We start from the raw sequence: 22,789 nt of genomic DNA, 5'->3' as shown, positions 1-22,789 counted from the left end.
AAGAAACAAATGGCTCCCACTCCACTTTTTTTTTTAAGAGGTGGGAGGTATTGGCCACAGTGTTCGATGTATCAATCAATTATTTTTTCCTCTTCTTTTTCTTTTGTCTTTTATGGGATAGCTTTCTGGGAGGGAGAAATGGACAGATATAGTGATATAAAAACCAAAATACATCAATAAAATGTATAGCTATATCTATCGATCTGTCTGTCTGCCTGTCTATCATCTCTCTATCTGTCTCTCTGTCTATCATCTATCATCTATCTATCTATCCATCTATCTGTCTGTCATCTATCTGTCTGTCTATCACCTATCTGTCCATCTGTCTGTCTATCATCTATCTCTCTGTCTATCATCTATCTGTCCATCTGTCTATCTGTCTATCATCTATCTATCTATCTGTCTGTCTGTCTATCATCTATCTATCTAATGTATTAAAATGAATGATAGCCAAGTAGAAGCAACACTTGAAGTAGATTTAGAATACGGTTACTAATACTCTAGGGGGAATATGGGGAATTTTTGCCAAATAACTATTATCCTATTGAAATCTTCCAAAGTTGTAGTGGTAAAATATGTGGTTTGGAGAGAGACTTGGTGAAGGCCAAGGTGGGGTGGGAAAGGGAGGGACTTTCTATTGACTGGGCGTAATGATGCATCTGAAAAATTTGAAAGTGTAATTGGGGTAATAATTGCTTCCAATCCAGACCCAATAAGTGAAGCTGGAGGACAAAACCCTTTTCACTCAACATCATTCAAGATGATGTAATTGAAATCTGTAATAACCAGAAACACCGTATCATTTCTACTCAATGAAGTTACATTTTCAGCATACCCTGGGAGAAGCCTGTCCCATTCTTACTACACCAATTCCATTTAGTTTAATTTGTAACTACCACTTAATTCCATTTTAACAACTTGCCTCAGAGAATCAGGATTCTTATTCTTTCTTGCAATCAAATCAAGACAAGAAACAGTCGGTCAATAAACATTAACTGTCTCCTATGGGCCAGCTAGTGCTAAACGCTGGGGATACAAAGAATGGCAAAAGACAGTCTGCCCTCAAGGAGCTCATAGTCTAATGCAGGAGACAACATGCAAAAACTATATAAAAAACAATATATGCATTATACGAAGGATAAATTAGAAATAGTTAACAGAAGGAAGGAAGCAGAACTAAGGGGGATTAAGAAAGGATTCCTGTAGGTAATGGGATTTTAGCTGGGATTTGAGGGAATTTAGGAGTTGGAGATGAAAAGGAGAGCTTTCCAGATTCACAGACAGGGAAAATGTAAACAAACTGGAAACTGAACATGATATATGGGTGTCTTTCAAAAAACTATACAGAAAAGAAAATTATAGGTTGACAACAGAATCAAGGGTCATGCTGATTTTATGTTCTGATAAACATTTGACAACTTAATGATACAAAAAATGTTATCAGATTCCAAATAAAGTTTCTTTATGAAAAATCAATCTCTTTATTCTTATATGCATATGTATTGTAAACTCTAAAACCTATTTCATTTCATATTGAATAAAAGGCATGGCAAAACTTCCTGAAAGCCAAGAATAGGTTCTATAATGCTAGGAAGCATTGTTTATACTATAGAACATAAATTGGAAGCACAAGGGAAAATGCAGCTGTGATTGATGTACTGGTTCCCATTCTTTCACCTACAAAAGGTTTTTAATTGATTCTTTCGTTGTACACTTGACATTTTGATCTTTTGTGCAGGTGGGCATACATAGTGGCCAATTTGGTAGAGTACTCAGAGTTAGCCTTTTGAGTAAGAAAAACTGGGGTCTGTCTGTCTATCTATCTATCTATCTATCTATCTATCTATCTGTCTATCAATCCTGCCCTAATAGCTGTATGGCCTTGGGTAGAGAGACCTCATAACACAGTGGAAATTTTGGTCACTAGCTCTAGGGTCACAGCACCTAGGTTTAAATGTACATTTCTGATACTTTCTGTGTAACCTCAGGCAAACTACTTAACTTCCCTGGGCCTCAGTTTCCTCACTTGCAAAATGAGGGTGTTGGACTAGATGGCCCTCCTACTTCAAACTATATGATCCTGTGGTTGACTGAAGTTGCCCTAGGCAACTCTTCAAATCTCTATTTACACACCAGTAATTTCTGATGTTTCTCTGTCTCCAGTTCCCACCCTCACCTTCCTCAAGCGAATAGAGCTTGGACCTAGAATTAAGAAAACCTGAGTTCAAATCTGCTCTTATAAGCTTACTAGTTGTGTGACTCTCTGGAAAAGTCACTTAATTTCTGACTGCCTCAGTTTCCTCACCTGTAAAGTAAGGATAATAATAGCACTTAACTACCAGGGTTTCTGTGAAGATTGAATGAGGTTAATATTTGTAAAGTACTTTGAAAAGCTAAAATGCAATACAAATGCTAACTAGTTTCAATATTAGGGCCATCTGGGCAACAAGTTAAAAGTTGGGGGATGGGGACAATTGTGACATAAGATAAATTGATTTGCAGGCCAATATTTTTTTAAATCCCAAAGAATAAGGGAAAACTTTGAAGTTTGTCTATATTGTTTGTCCCTTGTGCATTTCATACATAGTCTAGTTGGAAATTTCATGTTACCAATGTTTGATTATCTGATTATCTATCAGAAATGATTCCAGGCATTTGGTGGGTGTGTTTTCCCATAAACATTAGTTGAAACTTGAGTACCTCTTTCCCACTCAGGGGTTTTTCTCAGCCTCTGGAGTCTTAGAATGTTTCAAGGAATCTTAAGGTAAAACGAAATTGGAAAGGAAGTTCAGGTTTCTCTGGGTAAATGTCCTTGAAAGTTGATACACGATGAGAACATTTGGGCTTCTGTGCAGTGCTTCTCAACCCTGGTTTTGTAATGCCCTGGGGTGCTCTCCAGTTATCTCAAGGGCTGTCAAGAAATTTGCCCCTTCAAAATCTCCAAAATAAAAATTTGTTTTCCAGTAACTTCAAAGGTTATACACTGAAGTACTTTTAAGTATGGTCTCATGTGTGTCATAAAATCAGAGATCTTTCGGGGATTGTAAACCATATGGAGTTTATAGAATACCTAACTCAATCAATCAACAAGTATTTAAGTGCCAACTCTGTGCCTGGCACTGTGTTAGGCACTGGGAATACAATCAAAAAGAATAAAACAATCTCTTTTTGCAAGGAGCTACTTTATGATTGGGGACTGGCAAAGGAGATAATTATAGAATTCAATAGCATATAACATGATAGGCAGCTAGTGGTATAGTGGATAGAATGCTGCTCCTGGAGTCAGGAGGATCTGAGTTCAAATCCAGCCTCAGACACTTACTAGCTATGTGACCTTGGGCAAGTCACTTCGCCCTGCTTGCCTCAGTTTCCTCATCTGTAAAATGAGCTAGAGAAGGAAATGGCTCCAGGTTTTCTTTTGCCAAGAAAACCCCAAATGCAGTGATGAAGAGTTGAACATGACTGAAAAACTGTTGAACAACATTATTTTTTGAGATGAAGAAATTTAAAGGTTGATGAGATGATAAATGACAGTGTAAGGAAGCTGAATTTTTAAAAATGAAGTGGAAACCTAAAATAAATCAGATTTCAAGACAGTATTTAATTGTATGAACTTTATCTTGAACTGATGAAAGAACTGGAAAATATGATTACTGAGCTTATGTTAGAAATCTATGAAAGACTGGAGAATGGAGAGATGGCACAATTCTGGAGAAGTACAAATATTATCCTGCTTTTCAAAAGAAAAAAAGAGGGTGAGTATGCAAAACATGGACCTGATTTCTATTCCTGGTAAAATTCTAGAACATGTTGTTGAAGGGAAAGGTCATTAGTGTTTAGAAAGGGAAAGAGTAGTCACAAAAAGCCGGCATGATGTCATTACTAGAAATAGGTGACACTAACCTCATTTACCTTTTTTTTCACAAGTAATTAGATTGGCAAGACAGGTAATCATATAGTGGACTGAGAGACAGTCACGGGTGCCTGATCAAGTCTGGGGAAGACTTGACCTCTCTGTGCACCTCTGTAAGGTGCAGAGCAGGTACTGATCTGCATTGGTAGAAGAAGTTTCCTCACTGGGGATTTCATATAGTATTGAAATTACAGGTCAAATCAGTTCCCTATTCCCCTAATGACATTCCCTGTCCCAAAACAACAAAACCCTAAGCTGAACTGGTAGACTGGAGAAATACTATGGACCAAGTATATTTATATTTCAGCAGATCATTTGACAAACTCTCAAGCTTTTCTTGTGGACAAGATGTAGAGATATGAGTTAGATGGCTACATGGTCCAATGGATTCAAAAAAGATTGACCAAATCCAAAATAGTCGTTAATGGGTCAATATAAACTTGGAAAGAAGTTTCAAGGGCAGTGCCTCGCAGATCATCTGTCTCCTTATGACCTTGTCCTGTTCAATATTTGTAAATCAATAACTTGGATGAAGGCATGCTTGTCAAATCTGTGAATGATAAGAATCTGGGAGGGGTAGCTAACACATTTGGCCAGCTCCATGGTCTAGAATTACAGGTTGAATAAAGTAAGTTGAAATGTGTATGGGTTCCAAAAGTCAAAACTCCAGAGAACTGGAGGCAAGGCAAAACAAAAGATCCCATGGAAAAAGATCTAGGGATTTTGGTGGATGGCCAACACTAAAACAGAAGAGGTGGATATGCTTTGACTACATCAGAGTATAGGTCTGGCTTCAGAGGACACAGTCATTTGTTCTCTAGTTTCTGATCATTATTTTGTGACTTTTAGAGATGTGGAGTTGGTGAAAGAACAAAGAAACTCAAACCATTCCTACTGCAAACCCATCAAGTATGGTGGTCATGCATAAGGTTCGAAGAACTAAGTCCCATTGAAATTCCCCAGATGCCTAATTGATTTTGGAACTTGATTATTATATTGTAAGCGCTTCAAGTCTTGAATCTCTAATAAGCTTCTTAAAGAAAGGCACCATACATATGCCACCATCTCCCATGGCTCCCCACCAAGCATAATGCTCTAAGCACAAAGTAGATGTTTAATGAATTCTATTCATTCATAGTAAATGTTCGACAACAAATACTTGTAAATTTGAACTCCATATAAAGGTTCTAGGTGTGTGATAAGTTGTGGTTGCAGTAGGCTGTTATTACAGAGGATGGTGGTGGGTTAGATTTTTCTCCTTGTTTAATTCATAGGGTCATAAGATCATAAATCTAGAGCTGGAAGGAAGTCTAGAGGATATCTGGTCCAACTTCCTTATATTTACAGACTGAGAATTTACAGAGATTTACAGACTCAGAATCAAGATTCAAACTTAGGTTTAGAAACATCTAGTTTTCTAGTGTGAGATATTTATTTGGACCCCTACTCTATTACAATCAGTATTAATCAGTTTGATATTTTATATGAGTCAGATAGAAAAAATTAGATAAGACAGGTTCTTATGGTAGGCCTTCTTAGTGGGCCTCAAACTTTAATGTAATGTTCACTGCTTGTTTACTGGTTATGAAGCTCACTTGTGCAACCACAAGAATGCTGACAAAGATATCTCCATCCTGTTTTACTTAAATTCCATGTCCAAATCCAGCCTAAGTGGGATCCTTGATTCTTTGGAAAGTTCTCCAGTTTATTTTTATATTTCTGGACCACCTTTTCTTGTCCAACAAGAGTAGGCTATCATCTTATGACCGTTTGGTCACCAGAGATGACTCTTGCTCTGCCCATCTTAATTTTTGGTCCTCAAGAGCAAGGTCTATCAACCCGTTAGATTCTGTGCTTTACCAGGCCTCTTTTGCATATTTAGGCATGAAACCATATAAAAGTAAGGTTGTGGGAACCAGGGGCATCTCAGATCATGAGGAAGGTCTGAGATCTACTTCATTAGAGGGGGCCATAGACCCTTTAATAAAGTGCTATTGACTTGGAGCTCTGCCTCAGTAGTTTTTCTTGCAGATTGGACAGTTTTGGACCCCACACTAACTAATTGGCATATCCCTGCCTGGGATTTTCAATGTAAGAAATTGCACCTCAGAAATCAACAAATATTACAAATCGAGACCTGATTTGTTGTTTCATTGATTGTCTAGATTTAAAAAAGTGATGAAAATGTTAACAAAACAGATAAAGCTTCAATGTACATTGTACGTATATTTCCCCCTGGTGATCTGGTTGTTAAAAAACATTTACTAGCACACCCCTGGTTACTCCTTTCCCTTGGCAATCTCTAACTAGGCCATGTGGCCTCACCTATTGATCCTTCCCTCAAACATGCCAAATAAAAGGGCCTATTGCTTTTTGCATTAACAGACCCATCTAATATTTTTTTTTTTGGTGAAGCCCTTATAGTTCCATGAGAAAACCTGTCAGTGAGTAGTGCTGGGAGATGGCGAAGGCAGGAAGTTGTGTTAGATTTGAGCATCTAAAAGCCATACCCTTTCTGATGTGTTGGCTCACTTTCTTCTATGCTTCCTTTCTGTTTGGGGAGGTCTTGCTCAATAGTGATGTGCTCTTCTCCCTGGAAATAAAATATATGGAAAACATCAGGACAATTCTCTCCCAGAGAGAAAGGTGAAGTTCCAAGTTAGTGAATAAACATTTATTAAGCACTTGCTGTGTTCCAGTCACTATTGTAAGAGCTGGAGATACAGAGGAAGCTCTCAGTCTAATGAATGTAGAAAGAGACATATATTTTTGGACATGGCCAATGTGAGAATTGGTTTATTTAAATATACCTATGTGTTACATAGATTTGTCTTTTCTTTCTTTTTTCTTTCAGTGCAGGGCAGGAAGTAGAAGGGAGAGAAGTTAAATAGGTGTTAATTAAATTAAAACAAAAGCTCAAAAAAAAGAATAGGAAGAAGGCAAAGTTGCAAGTCTAATGGGTTTTCCATTTCCTCTGTTGAGAATTATTCTGATATCTGATTGTTCAAGAATTTGATACATTTTTAAACTTAAATTTGTTGGTCCAAAATGAAAGCAATTCTTGGCCACCTACTACGTGCTCTTTTCCGATGCAAAATGTCCCAGAATCCACTGTTTTCCTCACTCTTTCCTATAAATGTGGAAGGAATAATGCATATTTTTTACTCTTCCATTGTATATGCATTTCATTTCTAACTTCATCATCTGGTTCTAAGGATGTCTGTGCCAATCAAATCAAAGACTTTTCCACAAGAATCACCATATCCTCCCTTCAAATGTTGGTCATAACCCACACGGGTTATTTTCCAAAGGTCTGAGAGGTCAGTGTTGGTTTTATTTTGGTTAGAGGGTACCTGTGGCTGGGTTGATCTATAGGCATCTCTAGATAATAGGCTCTGGGGGCAAACTAAATAATAACAATAGCTCAAATTTACATAGCAAAATGCTTTATACATGTTATCTAACCCTCCCAACAACTCTGGGAGGTAGGTGCTATTATCCCCAATGGCAACCTGAGGCAGACAGTGGTCAAGTGACTTGCCAAGAGTCACACAGCTATAAAGTGTCTGAGGCTGGACTTGAGAATTCAGGTCTTCTTGACTCCCCATCTAGCACTCTATCCCCTGAACCACCTAGCTGACTTGTATATCCTTCCAAGACATTAGAGTTTCTTTCAGTTGGACAGAAAGTGTATACTCTTGGTCCTTTCCAGGTTAAATTTACTCCCATGCTTTTCAGAAGGTTTTCTGTTTCTCCCAACCCTTTAATTATTGTAAAAGGTGTTGGTATTTTGAAGAGTTCTCAGAGATGCCAGTAGTGGTGAATGACCTCTGTTCTTGTGGACATAGGCAGTTAGAAAACTGGTCCCCACTCCTAGCTTCTTTGTACAGGAACGTAGAATTTTTGAGATGCATCACAGGTATAGTATGGCATAATTAGCATAGCATAGTAGCGTATAGTAGATCTGGGATACTATGGTATATGGTTTAGTGTAGTCAGCGTGGTATAGAACAGTATGTTCCAATGGTTAGCACAGTGCCTGGCACATGGGTGCTTAATAAATGTTTAGTGATGATGATTATTGATTAGTATGGTACAGTATATATAGTATGTGGTATATGTTGAGCAGTGTGTAAAGTAGAATGGAGCTCACTAGACTAGACTGACTTAAGAGAGCTGGGTTCGAATTCTATCTCAGACACTAAGTAGCTGTGTGACTATGTGTATGTCACCACCTCCCCAAGCCTCAGTTTTCTTAGTTATAAAATGGAGATAATAAAATAAACCAGGGATAATAATACTTGAAATTCCTCAGGATTATTATATAATTATCATATTCGTATGTATCATTATGGGCAGACCATAAGCTCCATGAAGGAAGGGACATGTTTAAATTATCTTTGTTGCTCCGTGTTTACTCGTAGCTAACTACTGTGATACTGTGATGTGGTCATTGAGTGAATGGATGTTTTTATTTTGGGGGGTGTGGCACTTTCCCTACATTGTCTCATTTGTGACTCATATAGATCCTGTCAGATTATCCCCACTTTTTTTGTTGTTCAGTTGTGTCTGATTCTTCATGACACCTTCAGGCATTTTCTTGGCAAAGATACTGGAGTGGTTTGCCATTTCCTTCTCTAGCTCATTTTACAGATGAGGAAACTGAGGCAAACAGGGTAAGTGACTTGCCCAGGGTCACACAGCTAGTAAGTGCCTGAGGCTGGATTTGAATTCTTCCTGACTCCAGGGCTGATACTCTATCCACTGAGCCATCTAGTAGTCCCTGAATGTTTTTATCTTGATGCTGATACTGAAGGAAGGTGAAGCTGAACTGCTTCCCCCCTACACCCTATTTGGAGCTTTCTTGCCCAGGGTCACACAGCTAGGAAGTATCTGAGGCCGGATTTAAACTCAGATCTTCCTGACTCCAGGCCCAGCACTCTATGACTGCCACTTAGCTGATCATCATGTTATATGCCATATAGTTCTATTATCTCCTCTACCAGTCCTGTCCCAAGGAGCTTGTGCAATCTGTCAAATGCTTAGAAATTCTAACAATCTCTATTTCACTTGGACTCCAGGTTCTGTAACTTAAGCTAACTTTTCTTGCCTTGGGAAGGGATATTGGGAAGAAGGGAATTGCTGGTGTACCCCAGAAAAATGAGACACTGAACCATCACAATAGAAAAAAGTATTAGACCAGGAGTCAAAAGACCCTGTGTTCAAATTCTAACTACGGCATTCTTAAATGTATAAATGCACCTCTCTGGGCCTGTTTCCTTATCTGTAAAACAAGTGGGCTGAACTAGGTGATTTCCAAGGTCCTTCTAGCTCTAAATCTATGATGATTGGGGCGGAGCCAAGATGGCAGCTGGTAAGCAGGGACTAGAGTGAGCTCCATACCCGAGTCCCTCCAAAAACCTATAAAAAATGGCTCTGAACCAATTCTAGAATGGCAGAACCCACAGAACAGCAGAGGGAAGCAGGGCTCCAGCCCAGGACAGCCTGGATGGTCTCTGGGTGAGGTCTATTCCACACGGAGCTGGGAGCTGGGAGCTGGGAACGGAGTGGAGCAGAGCCCAGCCTGAGCGGCGTGGACCATCCAGACCAGAAGCTGGGCGGAGGGGGCCCTAGCACCCTGAATAAGTGAGTTGCGGCAGTTACCAGACCCCTCCACCCACAAACACCAAAGACTGTGGAGAAGGTTAGTGGGAAAAGCTGCGGGAGTGGAAAGAGTTCGCGGTTCGGCTTCTAGCCCCTGGGGCAGCGGAGGTGGGGCAGCTACAGCTGTTGTTACTTCCGGCTCCAGGCCCACCTGGTGGGAGGAATTAAGTGGCGGATCAGAGCAGGAGTGCAACAGCCTGCTGAAGATCTAAGCCAAGTCTGGACTGGGGGTTCTATGGGAAGGAGTAGTGTGGGTCTGACAGAGCTGGCACCTCCCCCCCAAGCGTGGAACATAGAACTCGTTAGTCTACAAGCAGTCATACCCCACTGAAAAACTCAAGGGTCAAGTTAGTTGGTTGGGAATATGGCCAGGCAGTGAAAACACACCCAGATTCAGTCTCAGACTCTGGATTCTTTCTTTGGTGACAAAGAAGACCAAAACATACAGCCTAAAGAAGACAACAAAGTCATAGAGCCTACAACAAATGCCTCCAAGAAAAACATGAACTGGCCCCAGGCCATAGAAGAACTGAAAAAGGATTTGGAAAAGCAAGTTAGAGAAGTAGAGGAAAAATTGGGAAGAGAAATGAGAAGGATGCGAGAAAACCATGAAAAACAAGTCAACGACTTGCTAAAGGAGACCCAAAAAAATACTGAAAAATACACTGAAGAAAACAACACCTTAAAAAACAGACTAACTCAAATGGCAAAAGAGCTCCAAAAATCCAATGAGGAAAAGAATGCCTTGAAAGGCAGAATTAGCCAAATGGAAAAGGAGGTCCAAAAGACCACTGAAGAAAATACTACTTTAAAAATTAGATTGGAGCAAGTGGTAAGCTAGTGACTTGATGAGAAATCAAGGATATTATCAAAATAGAACCAAAGGAATGAAAAAATGGAAGACAATGTCAAATATCTCATTGGAAAAACCACTGACCTGGAAAATAGATCCAGGAGAGATAAATTAAAAATTATTGGACTACCTGAAAGCCATGATCAAAAAAAGAGCCTAGATATCATCTTTCAAGAAATTATCAAGGAGAACTGCCCTGATATTCTAGAGCCACAGGGCAAAATAGAAATTGAAAGAATCCATCGATCTCCTCCTCAAATAGATCCCAAAAAGAAATCTCCTAGGAATATTGTCGCCAAATTCCAGAGCTCCCAGATCAAGGAGAAAATACTGCAAGCAGCCAGAAAGAAACAATTTGAATATTGTGGAAACCCAATCAGAATAATCCAAGATCTGGCAGCTTCTACATTAAGAGATCGAAGGGCTTGGAATGCGATATTCCGGAGGTCAATGGAGCTAGGATTAAAACCTAGAATCACCTACCCAGCAAAACTGAGTGTCATGCTCCAAGACAAAATATGGATTTTCAGTAAAATAGAGGACTTTCAAGCTTTCTCAGTGAAAAGACCAGAACTGAATAGAAAATTTGACTTTCAAAAACAAGAATCAAGAGAAGCATGAAAAGGTAATCAAGAAACGGAAATTGCAAGGGACTTACTAAAGTTGATCTGTTTTGTTTACATTCCTTCATGGAAAGATGATGTGTATGATTCATGAGACCTCAGTATTAGGGTAGTTGAAGGGAATATGCATATATATATATATATATGTATATATATATATATATATATGTTTATGTATATATAAGTGAATGTGTATGTATGTATATATCTATGTGTATATGTATGTATGTTTATGTATGTGTATATATATATGTGTGTTTATATGTATGTATATATATATATATATATTTACACACACACATGTAAAAGAGAGAGAGCAGACACAGGGTGAGTTGAAGATGAAGGGAAGATATCTAAAAGAAATAAAATGAAATTAAGGGATGGGAGAGCAACATACTGAGAGAGGGAGATAGGGAGAGATAGAATGGGGTGGATTATCTCGCATAAAGGTGGCAAGAGGAAGCAGTTCTGTGGGAGGGGGGGAGAGGGCAGGTGAGGGGGGAATGAGTGAACCTTGCTCTCATCAGATTTGGCCTGAGGGGGAATACCATACATACTCAGTTGGGTATCTTACCCCACAGGAAAGGAGAGGGAGGAAGATAAAAAAAAAGGGGGGGGGGATGATGGAGGGGAGGGCAGATGGGGGTGGAGGTAATCAAAACAAACACTTTGGAAAGGGGACAGGGTCAAGGGAGAAAATTCAATAAAGCGGGATGGGTTGGGAAGGAGCAAAATGTAGTTAGCCTTTCACAACATGAGTATTGTGGAAGGGTTATACATAATGATACATGTGTGGCCTAAGTTGAATTGCTTGACTTCTTAGGGAGGGTGGGTGGGTAGGGAAGAGGAGAGAGAATTTGGAACTCAAAGTTTTAAAATCAGATGTTGAAAAACAAAAAAAGTTTTTGCATGCAACTAAAAAATAAGATACACAGGCAATGGGGTGAAGAAATTTATCTTGCCCTACAAGAAAGGAAGGGAAAAGGGGATGAGAGGGGAGGGGGGGGTGATCGCGGGGAGGGCTGACTGGGGAACAGGGCAACCAGAATTTAAGCCATCTTGGAGTGGGGGGGAGGGTAGAAATGGGGAGAAAATTTGTAATTCAAAATGTTGTGAAATTCAATGCTGAAAACCAAATATGTTAAATAAATAAATTGCATTTAAAAAAAAATAAATTTAAATTAAAAAAAAAAATCTATGATGATTCCATTCATCTTCCGCCTTGCATTTCTACAGTTTGGGAATAGTTGGTACAATCATCCATAACTATTTCCCCCTTTTGGTCCAATACATTTTTTTAAAACAGATCTGTGAATTCAGTGTGGAAAACTCCTAATACAGTTCTTGGGCAGTTTATCTTCAGAGTTATCTGGGGCAACAAGTCTTAAGCTGACTTGCCCAGGGCCATTCAGCCAGTATATGTGAGAGATAGGAGTATAATCTGGGTCTTCTTAACTGAGACTAGCCCTAGATTTGACTAATTCACAATGCCATCTAGGTGCATTTCCTCTCCTCCAGATCACTAAGTGCCACATTCCTTTTGTGCCTAGGAACCAACAACACTAGTCACTGTAGCTGGTGCCTTTCCTTAACAACAACAAAAATCAAACCTTACCTGTTGGGCATTTATCCTATCCCCACTACATTCATTACGATTTCTCAGTGAGTATCTTCCTGACTCACTCCGGTTCTTGATATCTTCTTCCTTAATATAAGAAAAACAGAGTTCAAAAGGAAAATCAGTGTTAAAAAAAAAAGAGAGAGAGAGAACAATTTTCTTCCGACTGATGGGACTTAGCAGAACCTGCAATTTCTTTTGACCTGCAAAAATCCATGACTCATCAGAGGAAAAGTCTAAAGAGAATTGATAAAAGCAATTGAAGTGGAGTCTCCAGATTTGGAGGAAGGAAAAATACAGTAAAGATTAACTTAGAAGTCAGTATGGGTAAGAGGCTAGAGGAATGGGCTTGGAGTCAGGGACCCCCAGGTATGACTGCTATTTCAGGCACACGCACAGTACTACATGGACATTTCTCTGTGGCCCTGACAAATCTCTGAGATGTGGTACAATGGAGTGATTGATCTGTATACAGGGAGGGAATTTCCAGGACCTCTCTCCCCAACTTATGATTAATGCTATTAAATAATGGGTTTTTTTGTTTTTTTTTTACCAGGTGAGTAGTAATATATGATGGTGGTGATGTACAGGGGGCTCTATGATACAGTAGGAACTTACAGAATCTGCCTGAAATACACAAGAGAGCTTTACCATTTTCAGTCCTCAGGATGACTGGCTGATTCTGCCACCTGGTGACAGGATCAGAAACTACTTTCATGCATAACATACGGATGTTATTATGCTATACTTTGTACTTTAGATAAAGAAAAATTAAAACAAGAGCATATTAAAAAAACCAGTCTTCTGAATATGGTCCACTATCCTGAATATTACATAACCCGCTGCACGTTATTATAGAAAGCCTGCCTATTACATAAAAACTCTTTGTTTCACATTTAAAACTCGTGGCAATCTGATTCTACCCTCCCTTTCTGGTTTATCACATATTGCTCTGGCAAATACTAATGCTGAAGCTTAAATACTTTGGCCACATAATGAGAAGAGGGGACTCATTGAAATGACCCTGGAGTTGGGAAAGATTGAAGGCAAAAGGAAAGGGGTACAGCAGAGAAGGAGATGGATAGGTAGTGTCATGGGAACAATAAACATGAACTTGGAGAGAGATGGTGGAAGATAGAAGGCCCTGGTTTGCTCTGATCCATGGGGTCACAAAGAGTCTGAACAACTTTGCCTAGAATACAATCTCTCTTCAGCTTGGAGGATCCCTAGCTTTTCTTCAAGGGCCTACCGAAGTGCCACGTCCTACAGGATGCCTCTTCTGATTTCTCTACTTTATAGTATCTTTGATTTGGAATTGGAACGAGTCTTACAGCTAAGATAACCGAAGCTAACAAGTTGTGGTTATTTATTCTAAATGAACTGGATTCTTAGTGGATTGGATCATAGACTCAGAGCTAGAAAGGACCTTAGAGATCACTGAGTCCAAATTTTCTTTCACTTAACAGATGAAGAAACTGAGACCCAGAGATGAAGTCCTTGCTCAGGTTTGTAGTAAACAAGGGGCAGAGGAGAGTGTTTGAACCCAGGGCCTCTCCCTCTAAATCCAACTTTCCCCTGTACCATCTACCTCCCAATGGCTAGTGCTCGCCCCATGGTAACTTTGTATTTTATATTTCTATTTTAAATTTACTTTTCTGTCTCCGGGATGTGACTTTCTATTTTTGTTTGTTTTTGTAGTGCAGTGCTTGGTCCATAAGTGCTTAATGAATAACTGTCATTTATTAATAACTTGTCACTGTATTTGGCTTTTGATAATTGTATTTTTCCACAGCCAATTCTCCCTTAAATTGAGACAAATTCAGCCTCACTATGAACTCCTATTCTTTGCTCCCAATTTTCTCTTCTGGAGGCCAGCCCCCTCCTTACCACGTGTAAACTCCCACTGGGATCATTGCCTATTGTGATTATGGGTTACTGGCTGAAAATGACCCTTTAGGAAAATAGACTTACCTACTTGGCCAGGCCCAACACACACTCTCAAGTGCAGCTCAGGTTGCACTATTAGGGCCTTCAGCTACTTAAATTCTTTGTTTTCTTCTTTACCACTTAGTACTTTAGCACTAATGGGCACATTCATATAACTAACCTGCTAGGACTGGATCTAATCACAATTGCTAATTGCAGCATAGAACAGTTAACTTAATTACTTTATAAAGTAAAGAAAATCAGGTTGGGTGTGTATAAGCAGCTACCACAATCTCCCTCTAACTTTGATGGTTGCTGAGATTGTCCCGCAGGGTATCTCAGTGCATAACCAAGTTCCAGGATTATTGCTGGCTGCCCCCAACTGAAAGGAGAACAGGTTCCTATGACCTAGAAGGACCAGTCTAGAGTTTTCTCTGTAGCCTTAACACCTGAAGATTTGGCTTTCTTAGCAACTGGAGATGCAGAGTGACTAATGGATTTGTTGTTTTTTTTTTACCTTATTGAGTGGCTAAGTCTATGGTTTAGTGATAAAGTGTTGTTCAGAAACTGCTGAAATAGCAGACTTTTGATCATTGAGTATTTAAGACTACACTCAAAGACAGATTGCATAATGTACACTGTGGATTTCTTGTTAGTGTTTGTAACTTTCCTTAGTACCTCGAACCCTTAGATCAAAGCCATTCCAAGTAAAATTTCCTTGGATCCAGAGGCCTAACTGTAGTTATTGCTGCTTGTTGTTGTTGTGGAGTTGTTGTTTTTTTGATTGTGTTTATCCATTCTTTATCCATTCAATCCTTCTCTATCCACTCCCAATTGCCAGCAAATATATAAACAATTTGTTGTTGTTCAGTTGTTTCAGTAATTTCTGACTCTTTGTGACCCCATTTGGGGTTTTCTTGACAGAGATATTGGAGTAGGTTGCCATTTCCTTCTCCAGTTCATTTTACAGATGAGGAACTGGGGTAAACAGGGTTAAGTGACTTGCCCAGGGTCACACAGCTAGTAAATGTCTGAAGCCAGATTTGAATTCGGTAAGAAGAGTCTTTCTGACTCCAGGTCCAATGCTCTATCCACTGTGCCACTGTATATACAGAGAGAGAGAGAGAGAGAGAGAGAGAGAGAGAGAGCGGACACAGGGTGAGTTGAAGATGAAGGGAAGATATCTAAAAGAAATAAAATCAAATTAAGGGATGAGAGAGGAACATACTGAGAGAGGGAGATAAGGAGAGTTAGAATGGGGTGGATTATCTCACATAAAGGAGGCAAAAGCAAGCAGTTCTGTGGGAGGAGGGGAGAGGGCAGATGAGGGGGGGAATGAGTGAACATTGCTCTCATCAGATTTGGCCTAAGGAGGGAATACCATACATACCCAATTGGGAATCTTACCCCACAGGAAAGAAGAGGGAAGAAGATAAAAATAAATGGGGGGGATGATGGAGGGGAGGGCTGATGAGGGTGGAGGTAGTCAAAAACAAACACTTTTGAAAGGGGACAGGGTCAAGGGAGAAAATTCAATAAAGGGGGATGGGTTGGGAAGGAGCAAAATATAGTTAGTCTTTTACAACATGAGTATTGTGGAAGTGTTATACATAATGATACACATGTGGCCTCTGTTGAATTGCTTGACTTCTTAGGGAGGGTGGGTGGGAAGGGAAGAGGGGAGAGAATTTGGAACTCAAAGTTTTAAAAACAGATGTTCAAAAACAACAAAAAAGTTTTTGCATGCAACTAGAAAATAAGATACACAGACAATGGGGTGTAGAAATTTATCTCGCCCTACAAGAAAGGAAGGGAAAAGGGGATGGGAGGGGAGTGGAGTTACAGAGGGGAGCGCTGACTGGGGAACAGGGCAACCAGAATATACGCCATCTTGGAGTGGGTGGGAGGGTAGAAATGGGAAGAAAATTTGTAATTCAAACTATTGTGAAAATCAATGCTGAAAACTAAATATGTTAAATAAATTAAAAATAAAAGAAAAGAAAAGAAAAGAAAATTTGACTTTTAAAACACAAGAATCAAGAGAAGCATGAAAGGTAAACAAGAAAGAGAAATCGTAAGGGACTTACTAAAGTTGAACTGTTTTGTTTACATTCCTACATAGAAAGATGGTGTGTATAATTCTTCAGACCTCAGTATTAGGGTAGCTGAAAGGAATATATATATATATATATATATATATATATATATATATATGTATGTATATGTAGACAGAGGGCACAGGGTGAGTTGAATATGAAGGGATAATATCTTAAAAAACGAAATAAATTTATGGGGTGTGAGAGGAAGATAAGGAGAGAGAGAGAAAGGGAGAGATAGAATGGGGTAAATTATCTCACATAAAAGTGGCAAGAAAAAGCAGTTTGTTGGAAGGGAAGAGCAGGCAGGTGAGGGGGAATGAGTGAATCTTGCTCTCATCAGATTTGACTTGAGGAGGGAATAATATACACACTCAATTGGGTATCTTACTCCACAGGAAAGAAGCGGGGAGGGGATAAAAAGGGGGAAGATAGAAGGGAGGACAGATAGGGGGAGGAGATAATCAAAAGCAAACACTTTTGAAAAGGGACAGGGTCAAGGGAGAAAATTGAAAAAGGGGGCAGGATAGGAGGGAGCAAAATATAGTTAGTTTTTCACAACATGAGTATTGTGGAAGGGTTTTGGATAATGATACACGTGTGGCCTATGGTAAATTGCTTGCCTTCTTAGGGAGGGTGAGTGGGGAGGGAAGAGGAGAGAGAACTTGGAACTCAAAGTTTTAAAAGCAGATGTTCAACAAAAAAGCTGTTTTTGCATCCAACTGGGAAATAAGATATACAGGCAATGGGGCATAGAAATATATCTTGCCCTACAAGAAAGAAAGGGAAAAGGTGTTGGGGGGGAGTGGAGTGAAAGAAAGGAGGGTTGACTGGGGAACAGAGCAATCAGAATATATGCCATCTTTGAGTGGGGGGAGGGTAGGAATGGGGAGAAAATTTGTAACTCAAAATCTTGTGAAATCAATGCTGAAAACTAAGAATATTAAATAATAAAAAAAGAAAATAAATTAAGATGACAAAAGTAAATTAATTGTTTGATTGAACTTCTAAATTCTACTGGATGACACTAGCCTTATAGCTAGTTAGTTTGAATCTAAAATTATTGTCTGGTTCCCAACCTAAGGAGGGTTCCTGGTAGGAGACCAATTACGAAAAATCTAGGAATTAGTACATCATGACTAGTTTTGTATTAATGCTAGGGTCCTTCATTTGAATGAAGTAATTAATGAATCTGTGAAGAATGGTAGCATATGATTTATGTAAGTAATCAAAGAATGTTACAATTTTGAAGAGGTTCTCTGAGTGTGTACAATATTTCTCTCCTTACCCTTGGAGCACAGTACATTCAGTTCTGAATTCATACCTTTCTATAGCTATAAATTCTTAATACCAGGAAGCCTTCAAATCAAGAAAGGACCTTGCTACAATGGGGAGCCCTGAATTCTATTCCTAACTGCCTCATTGACTTGTCCTTACCTTTCTCTAAGCTCTTAAGGCCCAGGTTTTACCAAGTAAATGGGACAAAAATATTGCCAAATAGCAGGTGGACAGAACAAATGACCTCTCCAGATGCTTTCTAGTCCTTGGATTCTATATATATCCAAAGAATTTCTTTCTTTTCCCTGGATATGAGAACCTTGGAGATTCAAACCTGTCTTAACAGCAACCTTTTGTGTGTGACCTTGGAGGCATGTGTGATAATTAAAGATGTTTAGATTATCTTATGAAAGCACAGCTCTAGATTTAAGAGCTAACATTTGTTTACCATCTAAGAGGTTTTCAAAGCATTTTATAGGTGTTACCTCATTTAATCCTCACAAGTCTGCGAAGTAAGAGCTATTATCCCCATTTTTCAGAAGAGGAAATTGGGGCTTTCAAGAGTTAAGTGACTTGCTGAGCATCACACATCTAAAGAGTGTTAGAGGAAGGGGGAGGGGTCCACTCCCAGAAAAAAATGTGAAATATCTGATTGGCAAAACAACTGACCTGGAAAATAGATCCAGGAGAGACAATTTGAGAGTTATTTGTCTACCGGAAATCCACGATGAAAAAAGGAGCCTTGACAGTATCTTCGAAGAAATTATCAAAGACAACTGCCCAGAGGTCCTAGAACCAGAGGGCAAAATAGTCATTGAAAGAATTCACCGATCACCCCCTGAAAGAGATCCCAAACTGAAAACACCAAGAAATATTATAGCCAAATTTCAGAGCTATAAACTCAAGGAGAAAATGCTGCAAGCAGCCAAAAAAGAAGCAATTCAAATATCGTGGAACTACAGTCAGGATCACGCAGGATCTCTCAGCTTCCACATTAAAAGACAGGAGAAATTGGAATATGAGAAGGCATATTTTTAAAACTGTAATTTCAAAGAAGAGAACAGATGCGATAGTGAGATAAAATGCTTATTCTAGGTCATACACCCAAATTTGGGCACTGGGTCTCCTGGGTTCCAGCGATCAAGCATATTTTATTATCACTCTAATCTAAATTCTTCATGCTACAAATGAGATAAATTCCTAAAAATTCTTTTTGTTTTTGTTTTTTTGTTTTTTTAAAAATTTATTTAATACATTTAGTTTTCAGCACTGATTTTCACAAAAGTTTGAATTACAAATTTTTTCCCCATTTCTACCCTCCCTCCACTCCAAGATGGTGTATATTCTGGTTGCCCCATTCCCCATTCAGCCCTCCCATCTGTCACCCCACTCCCCTCCCATCCCCCTTTCCCTTCTTCTCAAGATAAATTTTTATGCCCCATTGCCTGTGTATCTTATTTCCTAGTTGCATGAAAAAACTTTTTTTGTTGTTTTTGTTTTTGAACATCTGTTTTTAAAACTTTGAGTTCCAAATTCTCTCCCCTCTTCCCTTCCCACCCACCCTCCCTAAGAAGGCAAGCAATTCAACATAGGCCACATGCGTATCATTCTGTAAAACCCTTCCACAATACTCATGTTGTGAAAGATTAACTATATTTTGCCCCTTCCTAACCTATCCCCCTTGATTGAATTTTCTCCCTTGACCCTGTCCCTTTTTGAAAGTGTTTGTTTTTGATTACCTCCTCCCCCCGTCTGCCCTCCCTTGTATCATCCCCCCTTTTTTATCTTCTTCCTCCTTCTTTCCTGTGGGGTAAGATACCCAGTTGAGTATGTATGGTATTCCCTCCTCAGGTCAAATCCAATGAGAGGAAGATTTACTCATTCCCCCTTACCTGCCCCCTCTTCTCTTCCTACAGAACTGCTTTTTCTTGCCACTTTTATGTGAGATAATTTACCCCATTCTATCTCTCCCTTTCTCCCTTTCTCAATATATTCCTCTCTTATCCCTTAAATTGATTTTATTTTTTTAGATATCATCCCTTCATATTCAACTCACCCTGTGCCCTTTGTGTGTGTATATATATACATATATATATACCTACATATACACACATATGTATATATATATATATGTTTACACACACACACACATATATATATACATATATATGCATATATATGTATATATATATGAATATTCCTTTCAGCTACTACGATATTGAAGTCTCATGAATCATACACATCATCTTTCTATGTAGGAATGTAAACAAAACAGTTCAACATTAGTAAGTCCCTTGTGATTTCTCTTTCTTGTTTACCTTTTCATGCTTCTGTTGATTGTTGTGTTTGAAAGTCAAATTTTCTATTCAGTTCTGGTCTTTTCACTGAGAAAGCTTGAAAGTCCTCTATTTTATTGAAAATCCATATTTTACCTTGGAGCATGATACTCAATTTTGCTGGGTAAGTGATTCTTGGTTTTAATCCTAGCTCCATTGACCTCCAGAATATCATATTCCAAGCCCTTCGGTCCGTTAATGTGGAAGCTTCCAGATACTGTGTTGAACTGATTGTTTTTCCACAATACTCAAATTGTTTCTTTCTGGCTGCTTGCAGTATTTTCTCCTTGACCTGGGAGCTCTGGAATTTGGTGACAATGTTCCTAGGAGTTGAGGAGGCAATGTGTAGATTCTTTCAATTTCTATTTTACCCTCTGGCTCTAGAATATCAGGGCAATTCTCTTTGATAATTTCTTGAAAGATGATATCTAAGCTCTTTTTTTGATCGTGGCTTTCAGGTAGTCCAATAATTTTTAAATTATCTCTCCTGGATCTATTTTCCAGGTCAGTGGTTTTTCCAATGATATATTTGACATTGTCTTCCATTTTTTCATTCCTTTGGTTCTGTTTTATAATATCTTGATTTCTCATCAAGTCACTAGCTTCTACTTGCTCCAATCTAATTTTTTTTTTTTAAGAACCTTTGTGTTTTTATTGTTAGGATCCGGGTTACTTGAGAGGGATGAAACGTGAGGAGTGAGTGGCTCCAATACCCTGCCGGCCATGTTTCACAGGCTTGTAGGTGATAGAGAATTCACCCAGGTAGTGGCCGATCATCTCAGGCTTAATTTCTACCTGATTGAAGGTCTTGCCGTTATAGACGCCCACCATACTTCCCACCATCTCAGGCAGGATGATCATGTCTCGAAGGTGTGTCTTTACTACCTCTGGCTTTTCCATGGGGGGCGCCTCCTTCTTGGCCTTCCTCAGACGCTTCAGGAGGGAATGCTGTTTGCGCCGCAGACCCCTGTTGAGTCGCCGACGCTGCCGAGCACTGTACAACTGCATGAGCTGTTCGTAGGACATGTCCAGCAGCTGATCCAGGTCCACGCCGCGGTAGGTGAACTTCCGGAAGGTTCGCTTCTTCTTCTGCTCCACTTCTGCCATCTTGTCTGCCGTCAGGAAAAGCCCCAATCTAATTTTTAAGGTAGTATTTTCTTCAGTGGTCTTTTGGACCTCCTTTTCCATTTGGCTAATTCTGCCTTTCAAGGCATTCTTCTCCTCATTGGCTTTTTGGAGCTCTTTTGCCATTTGAGTTAGCGTATTTTGTAAAGTGTTGTTTTCTTCAATATTTTTTTCAGTATTTTTTTGGGTCTCCTTTAGCAAGTCATTGACTTGTTTTTCATGGTTTTCTTGCATCATTCTCATTTCTCGTCCCAATTTTTCATCTACTTCTCTAAATTGCTTTTCCAACTCCTTTTTGAGCTTTTCCGTGGCCTGAGTCCAGTTCATGTTTTTCTTGGAGACTTTTGGTGTAGGCTCTTGCACTTTGTTGACTTCTTCAGTCTGTATGTTTTGGTCTTCCTTTTCACCAAAGAAGGATTCCAAAGTCTGAGACTGAATCTGGGTGTGTTTTCACTGCCAGCCAACTTACTTGACCCTTGAGTTTTTCGTTGGGGTATGACTGCTTGTAGAGCAAAGAGCACTTTGTTCCAAGCTTGAGGGGATGCGCCATTGATTTCAGAGCTATTTCTACACAGCCAGCTGTGCCACCCCAGCACTCCTCCTTCCTCAAGAACCACCAGCCTGGACCTGACACAAATCTTCAGCAGGCTCTGCACTCCTGCTCTGATCCACCACTTAATTCCTCCCACCAGGTGGGCCTGGGGCCAGAAGTAACTGCAGCTGTAGTTCTGTAGCTGCACTTCCCCCACTGCCCCTGGGGCAGTGGCCAAACCACAAACTCTGTCCCCTGCAGCTTTTCCACTAACCTTCTCTGTTGTCTTTAGTGTTTGTGGGTTGAGAGGTCTGGTAACTGCCACAGCTCACCGATTTAGGGTGCTAGGGCCTGTCCTGCCCGGCTCCTGGTCTGGTTGGTCCTGCTGCCTCCCATGCTGAGCTATGTTCCCCTCTGCTCCGTGCGTGATAGACCATTCAGGCTGTCCTGTGCTGGATCCCTGCTTCCCTCTGCTATTTTGTGGGTTCTTCAGTTCTAGAATTTGTTCCAAGCCATTTTTATAGGTTTTTGGAGGGACATGGTGGGGAGCTCATGCAAGTCCCTTCTTTTCCAGCCACCATCTTGGCTCCACCCCCTTCCTCAAAATTCTTAAAAGGTCTCCATGGAAATGGAAACTTGGGTGTTCCCTCTCTCTCCTCTATTCCCCCTCTGCCCGTCACCTAATAATCTTGCATGTAATTGAAGAAACTCTTACCTTCAATTGATTAATATTTTTCGTTGCCTACTTCAGGCATCCATCCTTTTAATTTCTACTATCTACATTATATTTAATCATGTACTGTATCATGATAGTATTTATATAAA

At 39.7% G+C, this 22,789-nt stretch overlaps 2 protein-coding genes across 2 annotated transcripts in view; both read right to left on the bottom strand.

Moving 5' to 3' along the window:
- LOC118832133 (solute carrier family 28 member 3-like) overlaps positions 1-13,325 on the bottom strand; it is a 73,693-nt gene extending 60,368 nt beyond the window's left edge. The window contains 3 exon segments of the mRNA XM_036739564.1: positions 6,424-6,506; positions 12,669-12,758; positions 13,290-13,325. Coding sequence (XP_036595459.1) covers positions 6,424-6,506; positions 12,669-12,758; positions 13,290-13,325 — 209 coding nt within the window.
- Positions 13,326-20,930: 7,605 nt separating this feature from the next.
- On the bottom strand, positions 20,931-21,431 carry LOC118831595 (40S ribosomal protein S15-like). Its single transcript, XM_036738985.1, has one exon. It carries the CDS (start codon positions 21,412-21,414, stop codon positions 20,977-20,979), a length of 438 nt encoding a protein of 145 aa, XP_036594880.1. The 5' UTR covers positions 21,415-21,431; the 3' UTR covers positions 20,931-20,976.
- Positions 21,432-22,789: the final 1,358 nt, after the last annotated feature.

This window comes from Trichosurus vulpecula, chromosome 9, assembly GCF_011100635.1.
Source record: "Trichosurus vulpecula isolate mTriVul1 chromosome 9, mTriVul1.pri, whole genome shotgun sequence".
Taxonomy (NCBI): domain Eukaryota; kingdom Metazoa; phylum Chordata; class Mammalia; order Diprotodontia; family Phalangeridae; genus Trichosurus; species Trichosurus vulpecula.
This window is presented reverse-complemented; position numbering and strand designations above follow the sequence as displayed.

Excerpts from the sequence above, each read along its gene's own strand:
- LOC118831595 (XM_036738985.1), bottom strand. The coding sequence starts at position 21,414 with ATGGCAGAAGTGGAGCAGAAGAAGAAGCGAACCTTCCGGAAGTTCACC.